Raw genomic sequence first — 20,989 nt, 5'->3', positions numbered from 1 at the left:
AATGGCTTTAAACTAAAGGGGGGTAGATTTAGGCTAGCTGTAAGGAAGAAATTTTTTATGCCGAGGGTGGTGAAACACTGGCACAGGTTGCCCAGAGAGGTGGTGGATGCCCAATCCCTGGAAACATTCCAGGTCAGGTTGGAGGGGGCTCTGAGCAACCTGACCTAGTTGAAGATGTCCCTGCCCATGGCAGGGGGGTTGGACTAGATGCCCTTTAAAGGTCCCTTCCAACCCGAACTATTCTATGATTCTATGATTCTGTAAGTGTGCCAAGGGCATTTGACTGGTAAGGGAGAAGGACAGCTAACTCATCGTCTGGAGTTGTAGTTAGGAGAATATCAACTCAAGGCTTTAATAAGAGCAGCTTTAATACAAGGCATTGGCAGTCTAGAGGGAGGAACTATATGGCATGTTTCAAGTGTGTGGATCTCAGGGTATTGGTCAGGAGAGACTTGTAGAAAGTAATTCTAAATAGTATGTTGAATGAGAAATAAGAGTATGGGGCAATTTAATTTGTGATCAAAGTGAAAACTCTGGAATTTTAAATAAGGAAAAACCTAAAATATACTTTTATAATGAAAAGCATGCCAGGAAGGAGTGGGAAAAGTGTGTCAGGGTTGGTGTAAAGAAGATGAGTGGAGCAAGGGGAAGGACTAGAGGAGCAGAAAAGCAGAGAAATTCATGCCTTTGTGACAGGAGTGTTGGAGTACCAAGGACTGGGGATGGTAGTGATGCCAAAATCATTTTTCAGTTTTCTATGTGCTGTCTATATATCTTGTGTAACTTATCTTGCCTTCAGAAAGCAGTGCGACCTTTTGGGGGGAAGAAAAAAAAAGGGTAGTGCTTTCCAAGGAGTAAAATTTATTTAATTTGAGTGAGCAGGTAGGTGAACAGAGCATGTACATTCCTCACCTGGTGTCCAGCTACTAGTGTGAGAGGGTATTATTAAGAACCTGCTAGATAATTATACTCTGTTTTTTGCATTCTTACCAAATTTCATGAAAAAACGTAAAGTTACTTTACAGAAGCTTGTGGCATAAACCATGTGCATTTGACATTATTTTCTGATTGGGGAAGTTCAAACCTGTGACTTGCCCATTATTGCTCATGTAACCTGTGGTAGAGCTAGGACTTGGAGCTTAGATTACTATGTTTAGTCTTACCACTACAGAGTATTAAAACACTTCCTTGAAACACTTTCTCAAAATAACAAGAAACTACTTTCTGAAATAGTGGTTTTCACAGGAGCTGCATCTTAGCTAAGCAAGATGACAGAATTGTTGTTACTAAGACTGATGAGAAGTCACCCAGCAATTTCAGCGAGGACAGAACAATATGTATGGTCCTCTGTTTTGTAATTTCTGGAATGTGTCTTGCATAAATTGGTCTTAAGGTTTTGCAGGTTTTCAGATCTATTGTGTCATTAACATGAAGGTAATAGTAAAACCTATAGGCATCTGTGTAGTGCATTTTGAATTTACTATACTTTGCAACAGTACTTAAACAGTTTAATGTTATGTCAATGTACAGTGGTTTCATCAGAAGAAAGTGAAGAGAAAGATGATGACGATGGTGAAGACACTCGAAAGCGTTATGACTTTCGACAGAGGAAAACTGTTGAGCGCTATCAAGCTCCATTGGAAAGTAGGTTATATGCACAGTTTCTCTTAAGAGCTAATTTCTTGCATGTAAGTGAGGGGTGAAAAAATATACACACACTCAACTTCTACTTAAATTTCATACCTTCATTCTGCAAGTAAATTTTATTAAATGCATGTGTCCTGTGCACATTGTATTTCTTTGGCATTTGGCATACTTGTTGTTTTTCAGTAAAAAAATGACCTATGTATCCTGAAAGAATAGTAATTAAACAGACTTGATAATCTTACTCTTGTGGTTTTCACTTCTCCTTAAAAAGCAGGTGTGTGTTTTTTCACTTCTATGTACCGATTTAAAAAAAAAAAAAAAAAATTCCTCCCCAAATCACTTGAAATTTCCCCTGAAATTAGAGATGGGTGAAACACATCACATTTTCTGCCTCTTTCACTATCCTGCTTTCTCTTAAACTTGTTTGTAACATTATTCTAAATTCTTCGCTTTCAACAGAACCAAGACAACGCAAGATATTTTTTTCGGGCCGGTCTTCACCTGTCAGACAGAGATACTCATTTAGAAGTGCTCAGTCACAAGGTGCTTGCTGCAAAAGAACTAACAGGTTGGTGTATGGTTAGTGATAGTTCTTATTTATCAATAGTGCTGTCGGTCACATTAATGAATAATGCTTTCAAGGGTTTTTGGATTGGTGGTAATTACAGATTAATAGTATGATTATTGCTGTGGTAGTCTGAGGGTATAAAGAAAACAAATGTTGCAGGGGGAGACTATACTTTTTATTAGCCATTAGGTTTTTCAAAATGCAGTATTTGTGGTCACTGATAAGGTGATTACGGAGGTCGTGGCTGAGATTATGTAACTGAAATTCTTTTGTTCTGGAATTGAAGCCAGAATCTCCCTCTGAAAATCTTAGACTATTTAATCTTGAAGGATACAAATTATTTTCTTAAAACTGAAGATAATTTAGTTAGAGGGAAAGCCTGTAAGTTTTAGTGGATTTTTTTTTTAATCACTCAAATACTAATACTGGTTTCTCTTTGGAATCAGTTAATGTTTCTGTATGAAACTATCCTTAAACAAGAAAAATGCTAAATGAAATTATAAATTATGGATTGCAATAGTGAAGACAAAGGGGTTTTGGATCCTGTAAGCCGTTATAGCATGGAGAATGCCATCTCTTCCTAGATATGAGCACTTTGTTCAGCATCCTTGAAAGCAGAGTGTTATGGAAGGAAAGGGTTTTGAAGCCAAATTTTTAATAAGTTAAAAAGGTTTATGTTTCACAGGGTGGACACATAATGCTAAGTGAAACTCCATTTGCGTGTGTGAGAGAGAGAAATTGGACAAAATGAGCAATTTGTATATGAAATTTCTTTGCAAAATAGTTAAACATTTTACCTTCCTAAGAAAAATTAAATTTTGCTGTTATGTAATGTACTTTGAAATCAGATTCATAAGGAATACAATGATCTGGAAACTTAATAGATCTCAAAGTTAATTCTGAGATTCACTTAAATTTTGATATTACTTAGTGTGTACTTTAATTTTTTTACTTGTTTGTTTAAATGTTTGCAGACGGAGACACGCAGTCCACAACAGTGATTCCACATCCTCTTCCTCATCGTCCTCATCTGATGAAGAAGAACATTTTGAGAGGCGTAGGAAGCACAGCCATAACAGAGATTTAAGGAGGTTAATGTAATTGGAGAATAGGGGAGGGAGGAATCTACTTGAGAGGAGTTTGCATCTGCCTAACTGTGAAGTGTTACCCTCTTCATCTTGCACAGTTTCTAAATTGTGGCAATATTTAATCATATCTGTTGGTACTGACAATTGTAACTGCACTCTCTGAAATTGGATTTTTAGAATTGATTTTTGATAAGCAATTTGATTTCTAGGTGGGAATGGGGGAGGAACATTTTTATGTATTTTTTTTAGTGTAAAATTCTACTGGTCCTGTGCTTTACAATAGTTTATTCAGAACAAAAACCACCATAACAAAAAATGTCATAAATAGAGGAAATTATGGAGGTTTTGTTACTTAAATGGTCTAGAAAAACTATTCTAATAACAGTCTAACATAAGTTTTCAGCCAGATGTCTTTCAGACGTGTGTCTTCTGGCACACACATCCCACAGTCCTTGGGAAGGACCAGCAGTGGTGGGCAGCCTTTATAATGTTAATCCACACTGAAATAAATATCCCCTTGGGCTGTAACTTTTTGAATGTAGAAGAAAAAAATCTTTGAAAGATGTCGGTGTGTTTTGGGGGGGTTCTTCCATCAAACAAATCAAGGTCAGTTCACAGTCTCCACATACGGAAGAACTTGTTCTAAGCTTGCTGTGTTGACTAGCATGGATATTCGTAAGTGCTAACAGTTGTTAAAATAATTCACTCAGTTCAATGTCTGGAGTGACCATTTTCCTTTATTTACTCATGGACATTAAATGTAAAACATATAAGGTCTTCTGCATTCACTTGGCATCATTATAAAGGCAAAAATCTTCTAGCTGCATCTTAAGTTAGAAAGCACCTTTGTCTGTCTCCTTAATTCAAATCAGGTGTCTTCCACTAAACTTTCGGAAAGATGAGTTAAAGGGAATTCACAAGGATCGAATGAAAATTGGAGCAAGTCTGGCTGATGTTGATCCAATGCAAATAGATTGTTCAGTAAGTATTTTTAGTTCATTGTGTCAGTGAGATGTTTCCATTGTTTATGAAAGCTTTCAATAACGTGCTGTCTACAACTACCTTGGTTTACAGTTTTCTCTCAAGCGATTTGAAAATTGCCCAGAACATTTCCTTTGTGCTGACACATAATTTCTGATGGAACCTTATCAAGGTCGCCGCTTTCTTTAACGTATAAAATGTGTTCTGTTGAATTTATCTTTAGGTACGATTTGATGGTGTGGGTGGTCTTTCTGATCACATTTCAGCTTTAAAAGAGATGGTCATTTTTCCATTGCTTTACCCAGAAGTCTTTGAGAGATTCAAAATTCAGCCTCCAAGGTAACAGACATTGTTTAAAACTATAAATTCTAATTTACCTGTCTTCAGGAGAATATTCAACTGCAGTATCAATATGTTTCCATGCTTCAAAATTTTCAGCAGCGTTGATGGGGTTTTTTAGCAGTAGTAAAAAGTAATTTCTTAAAAACTGATAGAATCCAGAATATATGTAGGTTCAAAGATTTGCTGTGTGGTGAGAATACACTTTAAAAGTGTCTTGCCTTTAAAAGGTGGGGTTGGGGTGTTTTTGTTTCGAGTTCTATGTACAAGTCAACTTGATTAGTTTATAAGCAGGAAGGAATCATCTACTGGTAGTCAAGTGCAATTTGTTGCTTGGAAGTCCAGTTGTCTCTCCCACCGACTCTTTTTTCAAGTGCTCGGGTATCAGTTTTACAATTGATAGGACTTGCAACTAGAACCTTGCAGTGTTTGTTGTGCTTGGGCTAAAATAAGAATTTGTCCACTTCTTACACAGCTAAATTAGTTCTGTGTTATGAAATGAAATTATTAGAGATTTAATTGTTAGCTTTATATATTCTTTGTCAGCAAAACTCAATCATGGTATATTGAAATATGACTTTAAATTCTTTGCTTTCAGTAACTTTAAAAGTATTACAAATAATGGAAAGAAAATCTTTCAGTGTTTTCCTTCTTTATTCATTGAAATTCTTTTTGAAACAGCAGTGTGTTGGCTTTTCTAGTTGATGGCTATATTTATCTGGAAATGCAGAATACCCTCCCAGCTTTAGACTTCCTCCTTATTTATCATCAGCAATGGATGGTCTGGGAGACCAAATCCAGTAACTTAAAGCTTTTTAAGGGAGAATGAAATGCTTTACTATCAAATCTTGCTTTTTGTGAAAACAAGAATGAATATGCAGTGTATCATTGAAGAATGAACTGGTGATTCATAAGTTAGCCCAGCCTCAGATTCTGTGCTGAAGTTTGTTCTTGTTTGGCTCCACTGTGCTATAACCACTCCTGTTAGTCTGTCAGCAGTTTTGGAAGCGTCCTTCTGGGACACTACAATCTTTTCTCAAGGCTTTGTACATCTGCATTATCCTCTTTATTAATTTTGTTTACTGCCTTGTTGAATTGTGTAGGAACACAAAACTTCCATCTGTTTTGACTTTTCTCACACTTCAGCTGTTACTGCTCTCTTATACGTGAAGTGTTTTGGTTAGGAGAGAACAGTTGCATGTTTTAGGGATGGGGGTTGTAAAAGGTACTTTTCCATGATGTTTTTTTCTTATGTGAATCTTTTTTTTTTTAATTGCAGAGGCTGTCTATTCTATGGTCCACCAGGGACTGGAAAGACACTGGTTGCTCGTGCACTTGCTAATGAATGTAGCCAAGGTGATAGGAGAATAGCCTTTTTTATGCGAAAAGGTGCCGACTGCCTGAGTAAATGGGTGGGGGAATCTGAACGACAGCTTCGTTTATTATTTGATCAGGTAAGGTTGAAATGTGCCATGTGTTCTGTCCGAGTTGTAACTGTAATTTTCTGTGGCCAATATTTTTAAGAACTCATTTTCGTGTTTTGTCAGTTCCTTCCACTGAAACGGATTCGTCAGTGTTTCCTTTTTCAGTGCGTTTTTTAAGGGGCTTGGAAACTTGAGATGTATTGAGAAAGATTAATAAAACAAACAAGAAAACCTCACAAAGCAACCCACCCAAAAAAAAAACCCAAAGAAAACCAACAAAAAAACCCAAACACCAGCCACAGAAAAGGTTTCAAGGGGCAAGAGACGGTGGCTTTAGATCAGAGGGAAACAGATGCAGGCTGAAAGCATGGTCATTTCAATTCATAATGGAAGCTTGCTTCCAGAACTTGTAATTGAATTAAGTCCCGGCTCTGTTCTCGGTGGTTGCCAAACAGCTGTAAAAAGTACTGGTATGATTTGTTTCCTGTCACCCAGTCTCAGGGGGCTGACATAGGGTGCTGTCTTCTGTTATTCTTGCCACTTACTCCATGAGTTCAATTAGCAGAGATCCCTGATGCTAGTCTGAAAAATCTAGTTCCGGTGACTTTCCAACCATAATGTTTTTCATGCATTTTCTCTTTAAAATAGTACCGGTTTACTTACGTCAATATTCCTGTGTTTTCATTCTAGGCCTACCAGATGCAGCCGTCAATTATTTTCTTTGATGAGATAGATGGTCTTGCTCCTGTGCGGTCCAGTAAACAAGACCAAATTCATAGGTAGTACATTTTTTTCTATCTACGTAGAAGCTGTCTGATCTTTGTGAAAAGAAGACTACAACCTATTTAACTTTGTGACACGTTCATTTGTCCTGAAAACTAGTAATTAAATGCTACTAAATTTCAGATGATTTTTAAACAATAATTGAAAACAATTCACTAAGCTTGATATCAGCACAAGGCCTGTGTTACCTTATCTGGTTTTTTATGTCTTAAAATTAGTCTTTCGCTAATCGGCATCTCATCAGTAAAAGCTTGTCCTTTTTGAGTGATCATTGGAGAAGGTCATGTAGAACGTAACGAAATTTACTAAACCAGTGAATGAAAATTATATTTTTCTGTTAGCTCTATTGTATCAACACTTCTGGCACTTATGGATGGCTTAGACAGCAGAGGAGAGATTGTGGTAATCGGAGCCACCAACAGACTGGATTCTATAGATCCTGCTTTACGAAGACCTGGACGCTTTGATCGAGAATTCCTCTTCAGCTTGCCAAATAAAGAGGTCAGAACTTAAACTCAGCCTTAATGCTAATGTGGCAAAGTCCATCTTTATAACAAAACCACGTAACAGTGCAGTATCATGGAGCAGTTGAAGTCAAAATCAGTATTGTACAGCTCGGACAAAAGAGGCATCTGGAGAGACTGCGTTGTACTGTGGAGGGCAGATCTGGTACTGAATATATATGATTAAGATGATTTCAACAAGTAGTTAGTTCTATAATTAGTTTTGGTTTCACTGTGACCAGCCAAGAAAATGGGGTGCTGCTAGTCACTGGAATGTTTAAGTAAGAATGAATGTCTGAATTAGCTATAAATTCCTGCTATCTCATCTTGAAAATGAAAGAAATGATGTGCACACAAGAATTCCTTTTTGCTAACAAAAACTTTTATCAAGGCTGGTGCTGCAGCAAATTAAAGTTTTTCATTCCCAAGTGGTTCACGTTTGCTTTCTCATTTAATCCACTTAGGCACTTTCACCCTGAAGTGCTCTTGCTCTCAGTTCTTGGTTTATGAATGGATAGTGGACGTACCTGTGTTGGATTGTTCCCAGGCTGGGTATCCTGGGAGATACCTATAAGTATTTTGGGATCTGACATTCTTACTGGTACTTATTAACAGGGAGTTGGACAAAGATGTGAAGTACGCTGCACAGGTGCAGGGCTTGGGAAGCTTTTAGTTCAAAGGCAATAGCTAAGCAATGAAAAAATAGGTATATAGCAACCAAAAAATATTGGGGGGGGAGGGGGGGGAGATAGAGTGCAAACCTGGAACCCTGTTTTTGTGTTTTTTCTCTGGCTATCACTGATATTTCTTTTTCTTTTATTAGCACTTCTTGGAAAAAGGATAAAATGCTTATTGGATTGAAGGCTAGTAAAAGTGCACTGAAAAGTGTATTTAACACAGACATTTGTCTCCAGTTTTTATCTGCTTTCAGGAACCAGGAGAGGAGGTGCCATGAAACAGATATAATACATGATTCCCTACTGTGGAAGAATTCTAGAAATCTGCCATTATTAATCTGTGTACCAGGAAATACTTAAATGAAAATCTTGCTAAGATCAGAGATGAAGATAGGCAACGTTTGACATTTTCTGGATCAGTAACAGTAGTTTGAGTCATAATTACAGTTCTTCTTTGTAGTAATTTTAGCAATTTGAAATGTAGTGCTAGGACTGTTTTCCTTGAATGAACTGGCAGAAAAGCAAATTTGATGAACTAATGAGACTGTCACCATGAAATTTTGCTGGATTTGCAAGAATTTTCTTTGGTGAAAAATCTCTGTTTGCAGATAAGTTTGTTGGTTTTTTTTTTTCCTCAGGATCATTAGGTTTCATACTTGCAGAAACTTACTTTTTATGGAAGCCATAAATGCCTTTTATTTCACTGTAGGCCCCCAGAAAGAGTTTAATGTAACAAATTGAGAATTATTAGATTTCCTGCTTGAAAAAGCAGAGAGCATATTAACTGAGCTTTAAAATACTTAAAAGTTTAGCAGATAAGAAAAGTATTTGTATTAATGTGATGGGTTTTTGGGATTTGTGTTGTTTTGGTTTGGGTTTTTTTTTTAGGAGAAAACTTACGACAAACTAAAATGCAACCATTTTGTTTCCAGGCTAGAAAAGAGATTTTCAAGATTCACACACGAGACTGGACCCCTAAGCCATTGGACGTGTTTCTTGAAGAGCTAGCTGAAAAATGTGTTGGTAAGTTTGAAAACAAAGTGAGTTACTGCATGTGACTGAGTCCTAAGGAATCTGAGCTTGTACCAGGCAGTACCCGAGCTGGCATGCCTTGGGAGCAAACAAAGTTAGATGCTTCTTTTCTTTTAATTTTCTTTTTGTCTCTCAGAACATTGAATGGGTTTGGGGCATCTTCCTCAGGAGCAAAGTTTTGATTAGGAGGATACCCTGCTTCATAAGTGCAGGGTATCAGGCTGCGAGCCACATAACAAAACTTCTCTGCAGTGCAGTAACTTAATTCTTTCTCAACCTGTTAATTTTTGGCTGTATACAAAGTCTTTCAGTGTTTCACTTTGGAAACCTTGGCCTTGACTTCTGTGTTGCCTGAGACTGACGTAACATTTGATTCTTGTTTTGTTTATTAGGATACTGTGGTGCTGATATTAAATCCTTATGTGCTGAAGCTGCCCTCTGTGCTTTGCGCCGCCACTATCCTCAGATCTACAAAAGCAGTGAGAAACTGCAGTTAGATATCGCTTCTATTAAAATAACAGCAAAGGATTTTGTCATGGCTATGCAGAAGACTGTTCCAGCTTCACAGAGGGCTGTGGCTTCACCTGGGAGAGCGCTATCACCTATTTCAAAACCACTGCTTGAAAACACGCTAGCAAGAATTTTACAAGCCTTGCAAAGAGTATTTCCCCATGCAGCGCTTGCACTAAAGAAGGACCAACAGCAAGGTATAACAATAACACCCGCTTCTTTAAAATTCTGCCAAAGCAAAAACTTCTGATTTGTGCAATCAACATACACAAACCTCTCAGCTGTAATAACAGTAGAATTTTATAATATGCATGTGCATGCCTTTATTTCAGGAATATCGTCCATAGTTTTTATTCTGGATTCTAAACTGAATCTGGATGGGAGCTGTGAATGACTCACCATACACAGTAGAGAACTATGCATTCTCTACTAGAGCACCCTGCTTCTGACAGTAGTTAACATCATATTTATCATTTGTACAGATGGATTTAAGGTTTAATGTATGAGGCGCCTCTTTCAAAATAAATATTTAAATGGGGGAAGAAGGGCATTTTTACGTGAATGCTTCTAATTCCGGTCTGAAGAATGTCAGGACCACAATACAAGCATAAGTGGTTTAAGCTAAATACTGGTTTTAGCTATCATGATTTTTAACCAGTCTCTTAATTTAAATGTTTGTGGATGACACTGTACACTTGCACGTGAGATCAGAATGTTTTAGTAGTGTATACTTTGGGGCTTGGCTTGCATAGCATATGTGAGCTCACGTTCCTGACTGCATCAGCCCTGATCAGGTTTAGTCCGTGTTGTGGTTTAACCCCAGTCGGCAACAGAGCTGCTCGCTTGCCCTTTCCCCTGAGCCCCCCCCCCCCCCCGCATTGGGATGGGGGAGAGCTTGTGGGTTGAGATAAGAACAGTTTCATAATTGAAATTTAAAAAAAAAATTAAAAAATGTTAATGAAAAGGAAAACAACAAAAGAGAGAGAGGAACAAAACCCAGGAAAAACAAGTGATGCAGCCACTCACCACCTGCCAACTGATGCCCAGCAATCACTGCTCCCTGGCCAACTCCCCCCAGTTTATGTACTGAGCATGACATCATATGGTATGGAATATCCCTTTGGGCAGTTTGGATCAGCTGTCCTGGCTTATGCTCCCTCCCAGCTTCTTGTGCACCTCCTCGCTGGCAGAGCATGGGAATCTGAAAAGTCCTTAACTTAGTATAAACACTGCTTAGCAACAACTAAAATATCAGTGTATTATCACATTATTCTCATGCCAAATCCAAAACACAGCACTATATCAGCTACTAGGAAGAAAATTAACTCTATCCCAGCCAGAACCAGGACAGTATGTCAGTTGGTGAGAGCAAATAAATTGATAAACTCACTCCACTATCCTACCAGTATTATTCTCAGTAGATCTGGGAGATAAATTTGCATTGGTAAAATAGAGGCAGAAATCCATCAACAAAATAAAAGCAGAGAGACTAGGGGATTGGTAATTGCATCCCCTCTCTGTTGTCCACCTTCCATTATCTCCTGCTTCAGTGATCTTTCAGGAGCCTTATTTAGAAGATCTGTTGGTCTGTATATTCTGACTCAGTACTAGACAAGTGGAAGTCTGTGGCCATCATGTTCACTTAATTCCCTCACTTCCAGTGGGGGAACCTGCTCCAGAAAGAAATGGCCTTGTAGGGTTTTTCAGGTGTCTAGGAACTACAGAAGTTAGTCCTAATCATCTTTATTCTAAGGAAAAAACCTCAAAGTTTTCACCAACAGAGAGATATACCTTATGCAAATCATGGGACTTAGGACAGCTTTGTAGAGACTTGTGCAATCTCCTCAGATCTGTGGTAGGATGAACTCTTCAGACAATAGCATTCAGTGTGTGCCCTCAAATGAAGAAGTACAAGATAAGGGGTTTCCAGCACTGATTTAGAAGCTGTATTAATGCAAGAGCAAGATATGGACTATTCAGGAAAGTTAACAAACCTCTCTTGTCTTTCAGACAGTTTAAATCATATTTTAAGAAATTATGCAATTGACAGTGATGAGGAATCGCCATCAATCTTTGAAGATAAGCCAACGCATAAAATGCATGGTAGACAAAAGGAAAAATTCCTCAATTTTAGCAGGTAAATGTTTGTCCCCTTTACATTTTTAAGATGGCTGGGTCTGTAAACAGTTTTGGTGTGAGGGGTGGCAGATGAAGGAGTAAAATGTGTGTGTGGGGTGATCAATATTTGCAAGAAGTAAGCGTGAAGATCCAGCTGGGTACTAATGTTCTAATGGAGTACACTGCCATAACCCATCAAACTGAATGGCCCAGCCCTCTTTTTCTAAGTCAAAGTGGTCCACAGACTATTAGAATGTGTTGATTTAATCCATAGTATTCCTTGAAAGACCAAAGAAATGTGCTGTCTGTCCTTTTAACGAAAAAACCTGTATGGATTTGTGTAGCCATCTCTTGCCCTTCTGTCTTCCAAGATTGTTTAACCGGTAGCGAGTTATGTAGCAGAAACAAAATCGAGAAATAGTTTGTTAAAGCACTGTGAGAAAAACTTAAACAGTGTCTGCATTTTGTACTTTTAACCTACTAAGTTTATGTTAATCTTTTGACATTTTAATGTGGAAGTCGTATAAGCCAACAGTTGAAAAAATAGATCGTTGTTGTCACTGTTGGGTCAGTTATTTTTCTCAATTTCTGTTGCTGTGCCGTCCAGAAAATCTTCTGACCTGCTGAGCTTGGTTAGGTCTCTAGGATCTTTGACTTCAGCCAGCAAAGGTACAACAGTATTGTATTGCTCTTCACAAATGTGTTTCATGCTAGTAAGGCAAGCTTACTAGGAAATTAATACACAATTCAAAGATGAAACAATTAGAATGACTGAACAAAATAAATACAAATCTTATACGTATTTAGTATACTGCTGTAATTTAACCAATCCAATTGTGTACTTCTTCAGATACAGCTAATGTGTTTCAGTGCCCATGTAAGTTTTTTTCTAGAAATGTTGTTCTGCTCCTTCCTTCCCATTATCTCCAGTAACTACGGCCAAATTTCAGCTAAACCTGACAGATGTAGAGATCTCACAGTTACTTAAACTCAAGACCTACTAAAAATCAGTGTGTACAGGCAGTGAAGAGATCCAGATTGGTGTGTGCCGAGAGAGAGTTGTTATTCTCCCCCATACCAGGTTACTGACTGGTTGTGTGTGTATTTAGCTGGACAGTCCCCCTGTGTCATTTAAGAGCTGTTACTTAACCCAGCCAAACAAATAGCAGACGTGCTGGGGATTGGCAGGATTTCTTAGGGGAGGTATGGTACAAGTTTGTAAGAAAATGGGCTTTGATAGTCTTCCTGATCACAGACCAGCTTGTTATTTGCTGGAATATGGAGAGTATTTACAAAAAAAAAAATGTATAGGAAAAAAACCTTTAACATCTGTGCACCTATTCATCACTTCATTTTTAAGCTTATTTTCTTCTTACTGTTCTAGAAATGCTTATTACCAGCCAACATCTTGCAGGCCACGGTTCTTACTAGTTGGAGAGCCAGGATATGGGCAAGCTTCTCATTTGGCACCTGCAGTAATACACGCCCTGGAAAAGTTTCCAGTTTATACACTAGACCTATCCGTTTTGTTTGTTAGCATCACATCACCAGAAGAAACATGTGCACAGGTATCTTTTTTTTCTTTAATCTCATAGGATTCACGGACTGTACATAAACTAGTAAAGTAAGCAAAATTCATTGTTAATGGAGGTGGCCTGGTTTGAATGTGCTGCTATGTTTACTTCTGTCTGAAAATCCACTTTTCTTCTAGATCGAATGATACCACATAAGGATGTTGTACACGGCCATATTTTCCATTCCATATTAAACAGTGAAGATGTTGCTAGCAGCTTGGGAAGCTGGGAGGTGCGGCTAATAAACCCCTGTTTATGGCGAAAAATCCTGCCCATCTCAGTGGGATCCAGAAAGTTGTTTTCATTGCTTCTTAAGATTCTGTGCTCCCAGTAGATGGCTCTGCATCAGCCTGACTGCGTGTCATGCTCTTCTTGTAGCCTTGTTTTTTTATTATATTTGTAAGGCAATCAAGGTTTTGGGGAAAAGAAGTGTTTCTTTTTTTACATATACAGCTTCTGCTGCCATATATGCAGTAAAAGCATTAAAATTCATGGAACGCTTACATTTGTACACTGGTGTGTCTGTCTTAACTAGGAAAATTAAATATAAGCAGATTCAGTGCTGTTTTCCTTTTCACTTTTAGGCAGGAAATCCATTTTGTTGTTTGGCATCACTGTATTAAAATATTTTGACCTTTAGTAGCAGCATTTGAGAGTTGTACAAGTAAGGACAGACATGTTACATGACTGGATACTCGTTTGTCACATAAGAGGAACAGTTCCTTTTTTGTTATGTGATGGCTGCATTTGCAATCATATAACTGCCATGTCTAGTCGCTGCCTGGATATACCACATGCGCTTCCCATCTTGTGACAGGATCTCCCTGAATATTGATAATCTGAAAGGGTGCACGGAGAAATTTGTTACGTGAAAGGGCTGTTGTCACTTCCCTCACGCGGTAGATGCATGTCCTCTTCTGTGATTGAGGTACCATCTGTAGGCAATGCCTTGTGGTCTTCCAAAGCACGTAATCTGGTCTGATGGATCCTTTGGTAATGAGAGGCAGTGAGGGATTTAGCTATTCAGGCAGGCTAAAGACTGGTCACCTCTTATGTACTTGAAATTATGAATTGTAACCAGGCTTTTTTTACTGTGTCAGCCCTCATCTTTTCACATAGGTCTTTCTTCGTTCAGACTGTGCTCCAGACTGACTTGGATATGTGCCCGCTCTGAACTGAAAATGGTGTAGTCGCAGTTGTGTAGCGATTTACCCAGACTAATCCATCTTGCTGAAGGGTTAGTCTTGTTTTTTCAGGCACGCTACCACACCAGCTGAGTTGTGAGGCTCTTTAGGAGTTATCTTACGCCTAAGTAGTTTTGAAATCAGGCAGAGATTCAGGTCTGTTTCTGTCTGCGTAGCAATGTCTATATTTGAGTCAAAGTGAAAATTTTACCTTATTGTTAAGGAGTTGTTCTTTTGTTGGTTTGTTTTGATGTTTTGGCTTCATGTACTCCTATTTCGTAAGACAGTTTGACTGATATGTAGTTGTTTATTAGCCTATTCTACATGGCTTAGTTTTCTTATCCAAGCTTTCATTTTACCAGTTGATGCAAGAAGCTCAAAGAACAGCACCAAGTATAATTTATATCCCACATATCCATTTGTGGTGGGAGGCTGTTGGAGCCACATTGAAAGCTACTTTTACAACACTACTGCAGAACATTCCAACATTTGCTCCAGTTTTGCTGCTTGCAACATCTGATGTGTGTCACGCAGATCTCCCAAAAGAGGTATTTCTGTTGATACTTCTCTTACTTTTTTTTCAATTTCTTGTTCATTTATAAATCCTTTAAGCATTGGAGTACTGTGCACTCTTAAGCAAATTCACACTGTTATTACTCAGGCAGCTTAACCAGGTCTCTTAAAATTTGCTTAGACAAAACAATGCTGAAAGCATTTGTCTAAAATGTTTTCTGAGTAAAGAGATTGACTTGGACCAAAATTTTTCACCCTTCTCACACACTCATGCTTATTAGACAGATGTATAAATTTACTGTAATAATTCCAGTGACTTCAAGATGGTTAGGTATGTACTTAGTCAAGAATATACGGTGCTTGAAATGTAAATGAGAAAAAGGTATTTTTACAGGAACGTGAAAGATATTTTTACTGATAAAGTACGGTGGTCACACTGTGAATGATGGAATGTAATTTCAAACTTAAATTCTTTATTAAAAGTTTCAATTTCTTTCTTCATATAGGTGAAAGCTTTACAAATTAGAAAGCTAAGTTCAAACTTCTGTTTAAGTAACTCAGAAATCAATTTTTAGTTGTATTCCTTAACAAAATTCAGTAAGAGTACATACTTAGCTTTCTAGACATCTGAGAGTTGCATTAAAGGAAGGTGTTCAGAATGTGAATATGCTGCCCTGATTATTTTGTGTCAGTTACTCGGGGGGGAGGAGGGGGTTACCTAGATGCGTTTATCATCAAATGCTTTGAAAGGGCTTAACTTTCTACAGAAGTTTTTATACTGTTAATAAATTCTTTCTAAAATAAGTCTTGAAATTCCTTCCATACCTTCTGGTAGTGGAGATTGAAAAATGGAGTAAAACTTGGAAGTATGCAACTTCAGACACCTCATTTAAATTAATTAAAAAAAAAAAACAACAAACAAAAAAACCCCAAAAACCACCTTACCAAAAAGTCCGCACTTGCCTCCTGAACCCTGCCTGTTCCCTCTATAGCTGCCATAAAGATTCAAACTAAAGGATAGCAAGGCAGGTAAATACAAAATAAGCAGTCTTAGAGGTGGTGAATGTCACCACTTTATCAGTGTATCATATGGTCCCTTCATTGAGCTTTAACTCTAGAGGTGTTCCTTAGAGAAGATATTTTAATTTGCCATGTTAGCAAATCTAGCCTTTTAAGGCCAAGAAGATAGCTTTTCACAGTTTGTCTTATCCAGATGATTATTCAGTTTAATTTAGAAAGGTACTCATCTTTTTGGAATAGAATATGGATTTGTGTGGCCTTATATCTGAAATATCTTTTCTCCTCATGCTTTAGATAAAAGAATTGTTTATTAATGATTATAAAGAAGTTTTCAAAATCCAGTTGCCTAATAAGGAAGAAAGAAGAACGTTTTTTGAGGACTTAGTTGTAAATCAAGCTGCTAAACCTCCTGCATCAAAAAACAGTGCAGGTGAGGATATTGTACATATAAAACTTCACTAACTGTAAGTTAATAGCTATACAGCATTTGCTTTAGTGGTAATTTTCTATCAATAATTTTTCATATGCTTGTATTTGAGTACCATAAATTGACTAAAAGTTGCTGATTAATTTAAGCTTGGCGGACGTTGGAAGTACTGCCTGTAGCACCGCCGCCTAAGCCTCGACAGCTGACAGAGGAAGAAATAAGACAACTAGAGGAGCAGGAGGAGGATACACTGCGTGAACTTAGGATTTTCTTAAGGGATGTGACACATAGACTTGCCGTTGACAGACGTTTCAGAGCATTTACAAAGCCTGTTGACCCAGAGGAGGTAAATTAGTGTTGATCTGTAATACCATTTTATCTGTGTGTATCCATAATTTCTGTGTGTTTGTATTCCTCAGTGTTTGTGTGCTCTTTATAAGAAGGTTTATCTTTGTTTTTAGGACTGTACTATTCTGATTTTTCAAGAAGCAGGAAGTGAATTTTGCTTTTACTTTTGCTGACTCCTTGAGCCTCTCAAATGTCTGTTATTTGAGTATTCGCTGAAAGCCCCAGCTTCCTTCTAAAACATCTTTAGAACTTTAGAGTATTTCAGTTGGAAGGGCCCTACAACAATCATCTAGTCCAACTGCCAGTTAGACCAAATGCCAACACAGTTTGCTCATGAAAAGGCTTTGATATGTAGGCATGTTACAGCACTGAAAAGCAGAGATCTCTTTCTTTATAATTATAAACAGTATCTATAGGACTGTTTTAATAAAGCCTAAAGCTCTTTAATTGACTGTCAATAGTTTCTGTGAGAACAGGAGTAGAAGCACCAGTTTTAAAAATAAATTTTAAGATTCTATTCTCTGTTTCCTCTGGGGCTCCTCAGTGTAAGATCAACCATAAGGGCTGTGTGGTTTCTTCTTCCTCCCATACACTTCTTATGTCTCTTTTTCTCATTTCATTTATTGAATAAGTCTAAGCCAGGGGTGTATACTCCAAAGTCAGCTGTAGTTTTAATATAGCTTTGTGTTTCAGCAAAGTCCTGTTCCCCTAAGCATCCACTGACTTGTCTTTCCCTTTACTTCTCATTTCTGAGATGTGAATAATCTAAACATAGATGTCCTCATCTAAACTAGTCATTAGGCTCCTTTTATGGTCTGAGTAAAGAAATCGGCACCTCTGGGTCCAGTTATCTCATTCTAAAGCAGATGCCTAGGGCAGATACTTCAAAGGTGCAATTCCTGCAGCCTTTTTCTTGCTGCCAACAACAAAGAGAATCTTGGGTGACTTTACCGAGAAAGGTTTCTTTGCTGTGATTTTTCTGAAGCGAAGTGAAATGAATCCCGCTCTGGGTGTCTGTTCCCTTCTCTGCCCCACACATGCTTCTGACCTCCCTGCTTCTTTTTTTCCCTCTTCTAGTCTGTCTCTTCAAAGACAGTTGAAATAGCCCTTCTATTTTCAAGAAACTAACTGGTTAATTTCTGCATCTTTGGATGTGTCATAAATATTTGGGGTTTTTAAGAAGTACTTTGTTTGACTTTATTAAAATAATTAATTTTGGTAGATACTGTGTTACATCTCTGAGCACGTATATTTCATTTGTAGGTACCCGATTATGATGCAGTTATTAAACAGCCCATGGACCTTTCGGCAGTTCTCTCTAAAATTGACTTGCACCAGTACCTAACTGCAGGAGATTTTCTAAAAGACATCGATCTAATCTGTAACAATGCTTTAGAGTACAACCCAGATAAAGATCCTGGAGGTGAAGATGTGTTTTTATCCTTAATTTGGAAAAAATTCAAATGTATAAATGATAAATGTTGTCTGTGGACAGTAGACTTGGGATTAGATCATTTTAAACATCCACCATGAGCATTTCTTGCCAGGTTGTAAATGTTGTAGCATTAAACTACTTGGGCATGAAATTGTGACGGAAGTGTTGATCAGTAACTAGTGCTTTTGCTTTAATAATTAACTTTTATGTTGTTATGCTGAAAATATTCACTGAGATAACCTTTCAGAACCCACCTATGAAAAGAACAAAATCTTTCTGTGATCAAAATGAAGGATTTCATTGGCTGGTAGAAAATACTCAGTTCTGACTGTAAAATTTCAGATCGTCTCATTAGGCACAGAGCTTGTACCTTGAGAGATACTGCATATGCCATAGTGAGGGAAGAAATGGATGAAGATTTTGAACAACGCTGTGAAGAAATTCAAGAATCTCGTAAGAAAAGAGGTATGTTTTTTGATGCTAAGGATTTTGAGACTTCTCTCAGTATTTGTAAACCAACAGTGCAAGACATAATTCTTTGCTGTCTGTTCTTTATTGCAAGGTTGTAGCTCTTCAAAGTATGCTCCATCTTACTACCGTGTAATGCCAAAGCAGAACTCTGTTCCTGGGTGTAAGAAAACAGACCCAAAGTGTAATGAAAAAACAAAGATGCCAGCAGCGCCTGTAGATTCCAGTACACCCCGCTCTAATGGCAAGTTGCATTTTATTCAGACTTTCTTGGAGAAGGTGCTAAAGTCACTGATACCTTCTCTGTTCTTGTGACATAACAGGTTTCTGTGATGCTTGGTTCTTCATGCCAGAGGCATTACATTTTTTAAATTTGTTTCAAAATGTGAGATAAATCCAGAGGTCATTCATTCAATATGGTTATGAAGTTCAACTACAGTGGTTGGTTTACATTGTAAGACACTGGCCTTGATAGCCCAACTGATACTTAATGGCTCCTAAATTGCTACCTCTTGAAGTCAAAAATGTTGTACGTGGCAGTTTCTGAATACTCAACTAGTTTTTAGTTATATGAAACAGTATTTTTCCCTTCCCTGCCCTCAAATGCTAAAATCTATGCCACCTCTTACTGTGATTTCCAATTGAAGGGGGAAAGGGGAAGAAAATAGGGGAGCAATAATAATAGGTATGTAAATGAAAGATCATTATTTGCTTACTTGTCCTGTGAAAAGGACGTGAAAGAGCAAAGGGACTTGGGTCTCTTTCAGTTAAGACACTGTCGTGGTTTAACCCCAGCCGGCAACTAAGCCCCACACAACCACTCGCTCACTCCCCCCGCAGTGGGATGGGGGAGACAATTGGAAGAGTAAAAGTGAGAAAACTCGTGGGTTGACATAAAGACGGTTTAATAAGTAAAGCAAAAGCCGTGCACGCAAGCAAAGCAAAACAAGGAATTCATTCACTCCTTCCCATGGGCAGGCAGGTGTTCAGCCATCTCCAGGAAAGCAGGGCTCCATCACGCGTAACAGTTACTTGGGAAGACAAACGCCATCACTCCGAACCTCCCCCCCCTTCCTCCTTCTTCCCCCAGCTCTATATGCTGAGCGTGACGTCATATGGTGTGGGATATCCCTTTGGTCAGTTGGGGTCAGCTGTCCTGGCTGTGTCCCCTCCCAGCTTCTTGTGCACCCCCAGCCTGCTCGCTGGTGGGGTGGTGTGAGAAGCAGAAAAGGCCTTGACTCTGTGTAAGCACTGCTCAGCAGTAACGAAAGCATCCCTGTGTTATCAACACTGTTTCCAGCACAAATCCAAAACATAGCCCCATACCAGCTACCATGAAGAAAATTAACTCTATCCCAGCCAAAACCAGCACACATGCATGACATGGTGTGAAGTTTCCTGGTCTCACTGGCATGACTGGGAATTTTGCCATTGACTTCACCCATATGCTTTGTGCAGTACTCCGTGAGTACTAAGAATGGTGGGTTTTTCTGGAAGGCAAAAATGCAAAGTTTGTTTAAAACAAGGTTAACTGAATCAGAAAGCATATGAGGTGTTAGTCTTTACGGACAATTTTTTCTCCAGCAAATGTTTCCTTAAAATTGTCTCTAATTCTGCCCAACGTGTGTTTAGCTTTTGAAGTTTACAGCTTTATAACAGATTTGAAGAAGGGCTCGTCTCCAAATGCTTTTCTGCTGTTCATCTATATTAGTTCACGTAATAAGACAGTAAGCAACTTCACCTAATAACCTTGCTTTGCAGTAGTACTTCCTATCTAAAGTAAGAATTTTCTGCTCATAAAATCTTGAAGCTGATGGTTTTGTGAATGAAGTTCTGTAGCTGGCTTTTTAAAATCTAATAGCAAATTGACCTCATTAACTTGCAAGTCTTTCTCTAGACATATGCAGGGAGACAGACAATGGTACTTGAGCTCCTTTGATCATTTTCCTTGTAAGTCAAGTAAGATGAGGATGCTGGATTTTGAAGGAAGAACTGTTTTGGTAATGTTTTGGATTACTTTTTCTGATATCTCTTTGTAGATATGTCAAAAAGAAAACGCAGAAAGAACAAAGCGTCTTCAGGTATCGCAACAAAGAGGAGGAATTTTCAGTTCAATAAAGAGAATAAAGTTCCAGAAGACCAAAATGAAGTAGAGAGTGATGAAGAGTCTCCAGAAAAACATGTTTCTAACACGGATCACACTGAAGTCGAGTCTGCACAGGATTCTTCTATGGAAGAAAATGAAAACATACTTCAAGAACGACAGAAAAATGGGAATGAAAATAAACCGGGGACAGAAAATGAAAGAGAGAGAGTTCTCCTTGTGGCTAAATCTGCTTCTGAAAAGAAG

The 20,989-nt window shown here is 38.2% G+C and overlaps 1 protein-coding gene across 1 annotated transcript in view; it reads left to right on the top strand.

Moving 5' to 3' along the window:
• The window catches only part of ATAD2 (ATPase family, AAA domain containing 2), a 34,518-nt gene that overhangs the window by 7,587 nt on the left and 5,942 nt on the right, over positions 1–20,989 (top strand). The window contains 20 exon segments of the mRNA XM_009323337.1: positions 1,531–1,644; positions 2,107–2,215; positions 3,190–3,306; positions 4,176–4,284; positions 4,508–4,623; positions 5,903–6,077; positions 6,738–6,826; positions 7,172–7,331; positions 8,943–9,033; positions 9,435–9,749; positions 11,563–11,689; positions 13,055–13,238; positions 14,791–14,976; positions 16,256–16,391; positions 16,538–16,734; positions 18,000–18,159; positions 18,514–18,636; positions 18,734–18,883; positions 20,679–20,978; positions 20,981–20,989. The exon segment at positions 20,981–20,989 is cut by the window's right edge and continues 93 nt beyond it. Coding sequence (XP_009321612.1) covers positions 1,531–1,644; positions 2,107–2,215; positions 3,190–3,306; positions 4,176–4,284; positions 4,508–4,623; positions 5,903–6,077; positions 6,738–6,826; positions 7,172–7,331; positions 8,943–9,033; positions 9,435–9,749; positions 11,563–11,689; positions 13,055–13,238; positions 14,791–14,976; positions 16,256–16,391; positions 16,538–16,734; positions 18,000–18,159; positions 18,514–18,636; positions 18,734–18,883; positions 20,679–20,978; positions 20,981–20,989 — 2,967 coding nt within the window.

The sequence above is a fragment of the Pygoscelis adeliae genome, unplaced genomic scaffold (assembly GCF_000699105.1).
Source record: "Pygoscelis adeliae isolate BGI_AS28 unplaced genomic scaffold, ASM69910v1 Scaffold103, whole genome shotgun sequence".
Lineage (NCBI taxonomy): Eukaryota > Metazoa > Chordata > Aves > Sphenisciformes > Spheniscidae > Pygoscelis > Pygoscelis adeliae.
This window is presented reverse-complemented; position numbering and strand designations above follow the sequence as displayed.